This window comes from Acartia tonsa, chromosome 7 (assembly GCF_053477335.1).
Source record: "Acartia tonsa isolate MP-2025a chromosome 7, ASM5347733v1, whole genome shotgun sequence".
Taxonomy (NCBI): domain Eukaryota; kingdom Metazoa; phylum Arthropoda; class Copepoda; order Calanoida; family Acartiidae; genus Acartia; species Acartia tonsa.
Window position 1 is genome coordinate 12,956,411 of NC_137266.1, and position 10,017 is coordinate 12,966,427.

The 10,017-nt window shown below is 33.4% G+C and overlaps 2 protein-coding genes across 3 annotated transcripts; both read right to left on the reverse strand.

The window, feature by feature from the left end:
• Position 1: 1 nt before the first annotated feature.
• LOC145324887 (zinc finger protein 711-like) lies at positions 2–7,309 on the reverse strand. Of its 2 annotated transcripts, XM_080167601.1 has the most exons (8): positions 7,218–7,309; positions 6,666–6,745; positions 6,166–6,285; positions 3,156–3,320; positions 2,618–2,770; positions 1,485–1,622; positions 748–919; positions 2–435 (listed from the first exon to the last, which is right to left on the reverse strand). In XM_080167601.1, the coding sequence occupies exons 2-8, from the start codon at positions 6,714–6,716 to the stop codon at positions 335–337; spliced, it is 900 nt and encodes a 299-aa protein (XP_080023727.1). In that variant the 5' UTR covers positions 6,717–6,745; positions 7,218–7,309; the 3' UTR covers positions 2–334. The 2 variants fall into 2 exon arrangements, with proteins under 2 accessions (XP_080023727.1, XP_080023728.1); XM_080167602.1 differs by lacking the exon at positions 7,218–7,309 and having other exon boundaries at positions 6,666–6,765.
• Positions 7,310–7,440: 131 nt separating this feature from the next.
• On the reverse strand, positions 7,441–9,890 carry LOC145324886 (uncharacterized). Its single transcript, XM_080167600.1, has 8 exons — positions 9,756–9,890; positions 9,409–9,580; positions 9,159–9,260; positions 8,687–8,804; positions 8,391–8,536; positions 8,229–8,314; positions 7,936–8,088; positions 7,441–7,776 (listed from the first exon to the last, which is right to left on the reverse strand). Exons 1-8 carry the CDS (start codon positions 9,888–9,890, stop codon positions 7,462–7,464), a joined length of 1,227 nt encoding a protein of 408 aa, XP_080023726.1. The 3' UTR covers positions 7,441–7,461.
• Positions 9,891–10,017: the final 127 nt, after the last annotated feature.

The window sequence follows — 10,017 nt, forward strand, 5'->3', positions numbered from 1 at the left end:
GAAAAAATAAGTTTTAATGAAGTTATGGCATTTTGGTTACTAATAGGCACTAAAAAGTTACAATTCAAAAAATGTAAATTTAAAATGGCAGTAATAAAAACATACAAATCAAGGCTATTTTTATCAAGTATATTGTTTGATTCTACATTACTTAAATAATAATGTATGTAAATTTATGATTATTTTAAAAGAATTTAAATTATAAAACCTATAATAACATTTAGGCAAAAGACTATAATAGATTTTAGAAAATTACAATTGAAGTATATATTTCCTTTTCCTACTATATTATTTTCAGATTGTTAGGCTTATTTATTTATTTGTTAACATGAAGCTATTCAGCTTTGATATCATCAATATTATTGTTCTTTGCATTGAATGTGACTCCATGAATCTTTTTCTCGTGCTGATTTCTGTTACTGCTGTCATTAAAAGCTAAAAATAATATTTATCTTCAAACATACAATAACCTTTTCTATCAGGTGGGTGTATAAGTCCCCGAAAATTTAACATTAGATAAGGTTCATTAATTTTCTTTAGGTGTGGCATGAATTAGGCACACCAATGGAACCCAAGTTAAAAGGAAAAAGTTACAATTATCTTCTGAATGACTGAAATCATGATATTGAAAAAAGATCGCGACTTGAAACATTTTTTGGTACCCTCATTGATGATGAAACCAACTCTATATGAGACATGCCCATTATTAGATAAAATATAGAAATACTTGATGAAAAAATAACCAACCTGATTCACAGCCATATCTACACTTGTATGGTCTCAGCTTGAGATGATTATTCATCCTGTGTCGGTCCAGGCCAGCTTTATATGGAAATCCTTTGTCGCAGAATTCACATTTGTACTTGGCCAGGTGCTTAGGAGTGTGTGCGGCTTTCATGTGCTTCTTCAAACATTTAGCCTGAAATATTCTAAACTAACGGCTACGTCTCTAAAGGTCTCAAGGGACACTAGGGGTGCGGAGGGGGTTTAAAGTTGCTCCCTGGCCATTTTCAATTTTAGTTTTAAAAAGAAAAATATACCTAATTTTTTTTTTTTTTTTTTGGGGGGGGGGGGGGCGGTATTTTTCCTGAGATGGTACCACCCCCTAAAATAGTTATAAATCTCTTCCCTAGACCTATTAGAAGCTACATTGTAAAGAAGAATCATGATATCGGTTCATCAATTAGCGAGATCCTTCGAAACAGACCAATAGATAGACATACTGTCACATTTATATATATAAATAATAAATATAAATTGGTGTGCATCAACTTCCGCACACATATGACTATCATATCAATAGAATCACATAATATTCAGGGAGGGAGGGAACATTGGGCTTTTTATTACACTAGTCCCCAAAGTTTTGACTAAAAACTTTTGGGACTTTTAATGTATTTTGATTGGTTGATTGAATAATTTGAGTGTCCGTACGTTTCAACCACTAATAGTAATCTGCTGAAGTGGTAAATTTTCTTGTGTACCTGAACGCCACAGACATTACAAATGCCAGAATCCGTGTGATTTTTTCTAATATGCCTCTTGATATCAATTGCCGGCATCTCTTTCATGCAGTGTGGACACTCTTCCACTTTGGGATAATGTTTCCTTTCTTTGTGCTCCTTAAAAATATCAAATAAACGTCTATAAAAATATTTGCGAAAGAAAGAACAATGTACAAAAACTCTATATCTGTTCAGTGATTAGCAAGATCCTTTGAACAGACAGAAACAGACACACACAAATCCTGTTACTAAGAAAAGCATATCCAATTTTCTGATTGGTATTAGCTGTTCAAATAAGGGGGGGGGGGGAAGTTTGTACAGTTATAGGAAATTAAAATTCAGTATCAAATTTTGGCCTGGCCGTTTGGGCTTGTTTTTATAGTTATCAACCTAATTCTTTTTGTAAGCTCTCTTATATGATTGGATCTACCTGTAAAATGTTGTAAATTGAATTTTGGGACTTTCCCTCTAGGGGCTAGTGGGGCAAAAGACCCCCCGAATCACTAAAATTTTAAGTTATGAGCTTAAATTTAAAGATATCGAGCTGATTTTTTTTAATGGAACCTTTTATTACATAGAGGAGTTGTTTAGCCACCCCATATTTCATTTTTTCACTTTACTTCTAGGGGCTTTTGGAGCAAAACAACCCCCCCAAATACAAAATTTATAAGTTTTGAGCTTACATGCCCCTAGAGGTAAGGTGCAAAAATGAAATATGGGATGGCTAATCAACTCATTTATGCAATAAAAGCTTCCATTAAAAAAATCAGCTCGATATCTTTAAATTTAAGCTCATAACTTAAAATTTTAGTGTTTCGGGGGGTCTTTTGCCCCACTAGCCCCTAGAGGGAAAGTCCCAAAATTCAATTTAGAAAATTTTACAGGTAGATCCAATCATATAAGAGAGCTTACAAAAAGAATTAGGTTAATAACTATAAAAACAAGCCCAAACGGCCAGGGCAAAATTTGGTACCGAATTTTCATTTGAATTTCCTATAACTGTACAAACTTCCCCCCCCCCCCCCCCTTATAGGGTAGTTGAATTGGAAAGTAATAAATATAAAACAGATATTAGTTTTAAATACATACATATTGCATATGCCAATATATACCTTTAAGCTTCCAGCACTCTTATACTCTGCCCCACAAATATCACAGATGAAAACTTGTTTTGGTTTCTCAACCTGATGAATATTTTTCTCATGATTGATCAGCTGACTCGGGTCCATACACATGTACAGACACTTGTCACATCCTAGCAGCTCCTAAAATATATCCTACTATAAAAAGTAGTATGTTTTTTTGTATGAAGCTTCCATAACTACAGAATCGATTAAGTTTTTCCTTAAATTGAAGCTTCAAATAGGTCCCGGGATGGTTAAGAATTTTATTTTAAAATTTAAGTCTTAAGATGGTCTTTGGATCTTATTCTGCACTTCTCTTTCCCTTTGAATAAAGAGCATAAGAAGCTAGTGACACAGCCGCAAGTAAAGATTAAAATACTATAACAAAAAGTCTCATATACTTAAAATAACACAACAAAATCAACCAACTTTTAAAGTGTATTCTTTATTTTCTAAACAATATAAAGCCGTGCAAAAAATGGATTAACCTGCAAAAAAAAATCTTCAAACTTGCATATTTTCCTACCTTTAGATGAACCACTTGCATATGATGAACCTTCTGTTTCCTGTTGTCAAACAGTATCTGGCATTCGCAGGAGAACTTATCTGCCTGGTGGTAGGCCATGTGAATTTTGTACTCCAACGATTTTTGGGTGGCAAATGATTTTCCACAATCCTCGCATATCACCTTCTGTAATTAAAAAAAATGTAGTACAAAACTTAAATCTTGGTCCAACAACACGTCACGCCAATACTGAAGGCGTTAGAAATGATTCCTACTATTGCTATGTAAGGGGGAATGCTTTGGTCCAAAACAGGCGCAATTAATTAATATATATAGTTAGAACTACCATTCAAAGATCGTGTAATCAAAGGGTATAATTCTGCACTTCATTAGATAAATTCAGTTCAGATTACACCAAAGAAACCTAATGGTGTATACTGTCAACTAAGAGGTTATCAATGTTATGATAAATGTTGATATCTTATTATGTTCATAATATTTTTTAAAAATATTCAGTGTGACCCCTAAAAAGTTTATCTAAGGGTTTGCAGCCCGTAATTTTTTGAATTGTAAAAAGACAAATATTTCCTTGTTCTCTATACATTTCCACACCAGAAGTTATCAAAATGTTTTCATTCTTAAGATTTTCTGGCACCTTAACAAGACAACCTTCAAGTACAACAAACTTCACCAGAATCTCTTCTCATACCAGGAAGGTAAAGGTACAGAGGATGCTTTGCACTCTCTAGTTCACAAGGTTGAAAAAGCCTTGGAGAAAAAAGAATTTGCAGTTGCTCTATTTCTAGACATAGACGCTGCTTTTTCAAAGGCAAGTATTGAGAGTATTCTCAAAAACATGGAAAGAAAAGGTATTGATCCAGGTATAGTACGCTGGTCTGAATACATGTTAGTACACAGAGAATGTTTTGCAACCTTAAATGGAGAAACAGTAATGAAGGTACCAACTAGAGGCACTCCCCAAGGAGGTATTTTAAGTATCATTTTCTGGAACCTGGAGCCAGATGACCTTCTGGACAGGTTCCCACAGGTACATCCCAGTCTTATAAACTGTTTTGCAGATGATATTGTAGATATCATATCAGGTATTGACATGAGCACCATAGAGTGCAGACTCAGGCAAGACATAAAAATTTTAGAAAAATGGGCCACAGACAGCGGCCTCAGTTTCAGTGGCCAAAAAAACAAGGTAATGGTTTTCACACTGAAAAGAAAGTACAGAAACCCCATATTGTTCTTACAAGGTGAACAAATAGAGGTGGTACAACATTTTAAGTATTTAGGTGTCACCCTAGACAGTAAACTGACCTGGTGTAAACACATTGAGAACATCACAAACAAGGCCACCAAGACTCTGGCCATGTGCAGGTCAACCATTGGCAGAAACTGGGGACTTAAACCTAAGGTATGTCGCTGGATTTATATCAGCCTTATTAGGCCTATATTATCCTATGCAAGTGTTGTATGGCTAAAGGTTGCCATAGAAAAAAGTAAGTTTTGTAAACTTGAAAAAGTTCAAAGACAAGGTTGCCGCCTCACCCTTAGTGCAATGTGCACCACAGGGTCAGAATCAATGGAGACCATCCTAGACATCAGACCCATTGAGATTCATCTCAAGGAAGTGGCCCTAAAAAGCTACATCAGGTTAGTAAGGAATGGAAACTGGAAACATAAACCTGGAGAAACCCATAGTAAGTATAATCATTCAGTTATTGTAACTGAATTAAGCAAAGAAATACAAGATATTTCAATGCCAACGGACAAACTTCTTCTTAAAGAGAGGGAGACCTGTGATTTTAACACAATCATTAAATCCAGGACAGAAATGGAAAGTATTAAAGTTCATATGAAACCCAGAACCCCAAATACAATAAATGTATTCACCGATGGTTCCAAAACAGGAGCAGGTAGCGGTTATGGTTACATTTGTAAAGGTACAACAGATATCAAGGCACAAAACTTTGATCATCTAGGTAAGCTCGCCACTGTTTTCCAAGCTGAATTATCAGCACTGGAACAAGCCGCGGCAAAACTTATTCAACTCAATATTTCGGACAACACTATCAACTTTTTTGTTGACAGTCAGGCCGCCATTATGGCAGTAAGTAACTTCACAGTGGTCAACAAGAGTGTTCTTAATGCAAAGAAAGCTCTTAATATTCTTAGCAGAGATAATGTTGTTAATGTAAACTGGATACCAAGTCATGTCGGCCACCTTGGCAACGAGGTGGCGGACAGACTTGCCAAGCTAGGTTCCTATGGAGGCGACAGCCATAGGACCAGGCCAGAACCATACTTACCTGTGTCGCTAACGTACATTAATTCTACTATTAAGGAATGGGGACTAAGAGAACATCAGAAAAAATGGCGAACCAGGAAGAAAAAATCAGACTGCAGGCAGACAAAAATGATGCTACCCAGCATACGTAATAAAGCCTGGAATTTTATCCAAAATTGGACAAGAAGAGATGTCATGTACATAACTCAAATTCTAACAGGACATGCATGTGTTAACAAACACCTTAAAGAAATGGGGTTTGCTGACACAAAAGCATGTGAACATTGCAATGACCCCATTGAATCTATTGAACACATCTTAGGAGATTGTCCCAAATACAATCAAATAAGGGCAAACATCTTCGGTAATAACATTATATTAGCTAAACACTTTTGGGAACTCAATCTGAGGGATTTAGTAAAATTCTTCAAGAAAACCAAAAGATTTAGCTACTTTGAATAAGTATTAGCAACCATAATGTAAATATATATACACACTTATTTTTAGGTAAATACTGTATATACTGTAAGCTCTATTGAGAGAGGAGGAGAGAGAGAGAGAGAGAGAGAGAGAGAGAGAGCGGGGAAGGTGGAGAAGATGAGGTATGAGGTGACGGACCTAGAGTCTGGCCTTGGTGATCATCAAGTTGGCTGTGCAGCCCAGGAAGATCACCACCTCACCCGAGGTTATCAGGTTCTTAAGATTGCAAAGAAGAGAAGTAACAAAAGAGCTCACCTTTTTCTTATTATCAGTTTCATGGTGTTTTTGAATATGTCTCTTGATATTTGTGAGGTAGGGTGATGTTAAACTACAAATATGACAGCTGTAAGATTTTACTACATCACTGTGCTTTATCTAGACAACAATCCTTAATTAATTTTTTGCTTATTTGTTTCATGAGAGGCTGCTACAGATTGTTTTAATTTTATTTTTTGCGCCACTTTGGAAACTATGGCTTTGAATTATTGTTATCCAAGTAGTAAGGTTTTTTGTCTGTAGCTTAAGGTTTTGATAACTAATGAACCGAAAGCTTGCTCCATTCTAGGAAACTATCATATAGATTCCTAGATGGTTTTATGATATTTTATGTCTTTCGAATACAGAAGGCAGCAGCTAGTTTCAATTATTGCTATATATTTTAAAATAACTGATCATATATCACTTAATAAACCCTAAAGCTGTTACAGAGATATTAATATTTGATTTTCATAATTAAAATTATTTAAGAATTATTCCTGTAGATGTCTCTTAAGTTTGTCTGGAAAAGCAAACATTGCAGGGCACATGTCACATTTGAATTTTTGTGAATATACAGCCTGATATATTTGAGTTCTTTAAAGATTCAACAAGGATGACAACATCCATAAAAGCTAAGCTCTAAAATCAGTATTAAGAATAAAAGAACAAAAACACTTTTAGAGCGTTAAAACTTAATAAGAATTGAATATAAAGATGCTTTGCTTAAAATATTGTACCTTGTTGTTCTAGGAAAGTTATAAAATCAGATAAATAGCTATCCGTTATGTATGAGCTTATAGAAGAACAAACGTACCTATACACTCTAATTGTAGAACAGCTTAGCTTTAAAAAAGAAATTAAAATTAAGGATGTAAAGTAAAAGTCTAATAAATTGTTTAAAGGGTTGGCCTAAATCTACTCAACACTTTTTTATCCAATGTCGGAAGTATACATAATCATAAACCATTATCCAACCCATTTACTATAATGGATGTAGCTGAATTATTTTTAACATAAGAACTATGGATCTTAAATTGGAAAGAACTATTCCTTGTGTTCAGTTTCAACATGAGTTTTAAATTCTGACTCCAAAATAAATTCTTGTTGACACGTCTAATATTAAAAGTTGACACTCATAAAATAATAAATATGAAATTGGAAAATAGATGATCAAACATGATAGTAAAAAAATAAACTGGCAATGGCTCATCCCTCCCTAACAAGAAGCAATATAATTAAAATGAATATCACATATATAAATGACGAGCCAGTAAGTCAATCAGTTTTTTGAGTTCATCTTCCCTGGCAAGTAAGATTAACATGAGCTCTCCTCCTATGGACACTTCGCTTCTTGATTGTATCAAAATCTTTCTTACAAATCTGACACTTGAACTTTTTGGAGGATTTTTGTATAGAATTATTATTACTTAAATCTTTCTTTCTTCTTTTAGTTAAAGGCATCTCTTCATCATTATTAAACTCTACATCATCAAGATCACCATCTATTTCTTCTTCAATATCTCCCTCAATTTCACCTTGGGGAGAAAGAGGGGGAATGCCTTCACAGCCATCCTGTTGATGTGCAGTTAAATCAGATTTATCTGCACACTGTTTAATATTAAGATTGTCTAAGATATCTTTTGTTTTCTAAACTGGAGGATTTTTGAAGAAATATTTGTAGATTAAAAAAGTAATATTTGGTATTTAACCTAATATTAAAGATATTTGCAAAAAAAAAAGATAATATTATAGGCAAAGACAACTCTCCTGAAGGCCACAATCACATTGAAGCATTTCCAGCTTAGCTTTCTTTATTAGATCACAGCAGTTTTCGGAGTTTTTGTGTTTGTCAAAGTCGCTTTTTATGTAGAATGACTCTTGACATATATCACATGAGATTGGTTCTGACCGGTGTACTTCCTAAATTATCATTATCAAAAGAATAATAGAAAAAAAAGAAAAAATAGATTTAATAATGTATTTTTTTAAAATGTGTATTGCAAATTGTCCATATCTAAAAATAGTCTTTTCACACCTATCACAGGAGAATAAAAACATACCCTAACATGTTGGATTAGTAATCTAGAAGCTATTTCAACACCACATTCTTCACATTTTAAATTTTTCTTCTTTTGTTTTAAAGCACCTAGAAAAATAAAATAAAATTTTGAGGGTTAGGTTTGCATAAGCAACATAAACACATTTGAATCATAAAAAGTTACCTTTATTTTTATGCATTATCACAGATTTGTTCCTATTAACTTCTTTTTCAGATTGTAACAGATCATCACTTGCAAACTCCAGTTGATTTACATCAAATTCAATTTTGGTCAAGACAGATACTTTAGATTGGTCGTGGTTGGTTTGATTCCTGTGTTTTTTTAGTTGTCTAATATGATCAAATTTTCTCAATTAGCACATAAAAATCAAACTTTGGGAAGAGAAAATATAGTATTTAAGATAGGTACTAGACTTATTATCTGTCAATAATTAAGTAAATGTTGAGCATTAGACAACTTTCCTTTTGATAATGACTGTATCACTAGTAAGATGGGCAGTGTCACTTTCAATAAAATCAAAATCTTTGGGTTCACATTTCACTTCAGGATCTTCTTTGGTGGCAAAGTGTTCTTTATCTACACAAATGAATGGATTTAGATACCTAATGACTATACTTATCAGGGAGAGATTAAGGACAATGAACTTTTAATTACACTGGTACACAAAGGTATAAAATCTCGTCTTTCATTCACTGTCTTTAAAAATTTGGGTAATTTTATAAAATTTAGCTTGGTTGCTTCATTAATTTGAGTGTCCAGATGTTTCAACCAATAGTTTTAATCTAAAGATGGTGCTTTTTTGGTTATCACTATTGTAGATGTATACTATAGGTATAAATTTATCATTCATTGTCTAATCCCTTAAGATCCCATATGCTTATGAAATAGACTTAGAAGAACAAGATTAATAGATATAAAATAAAATGATACCTCTTCCATTAAAGAAAATGTTTCTGAAGGGATCTTTGTTAAACTTTCCATTTATTTGTAGAGGATCATCACTCCAATAATCTGACTTTTCTAATTCAAAATCTAAATATATTGATTTCATTCAGGACATTTCAAAGATTTTAATCGACAATTCATAATAATCTGTTGGTAAACCATTTTATGACAGACAAATTCTATTATTTAAAGCTGAAAAATGACGAAAAAATTAATTAAGTTACTAAAAACTCACCTTGAAGTGCTCCAAACATGTAGATCCTCTCAAATATTCTTGTCACAGCATTAACTTCAACATCAGGCATAAATATCGTACAATCATCCAAGTCAGCTTTGCTAAGCACATCTGCCAAGAAAGGGGAGACAGCTGCCATGAGAAGGCAAGAAACTCTGCATTTTTGTCCATCCTAAAGTTGAAAAGTTATGTATAATAACAATATTTTATGTGCAAAACGTCTATAAATATATATTAATCCTTATCAAAAAGAAACTGGATATCTGTCTGTCTATACCAAAGGACCTGGCTAACCGCTGGACCGATATGGTTTTCCTTTACAATGTAGCTTCTAATAGAAACCTCACCTTACAAACAATAGTAATATAATCTTCTTGTTTTTCCTGGATTTCTTTGAGAATCCAGGTCAAAACATTTGAGGAGTTCTGTTGGAGTTTTTCTTCTCTTTCTTCATCTATCTCTTGTTCTATTTTACTGATCATTTTTAGATTTTTTTGTTTGCTTATTCTGAAAGAATGACGTCACCAGGTTTAATAAAAATTCAACATTTATAACAATGACAATTAAAAATTGGAAATTATTTCAATCCAAAGATTATATGACTAGAGC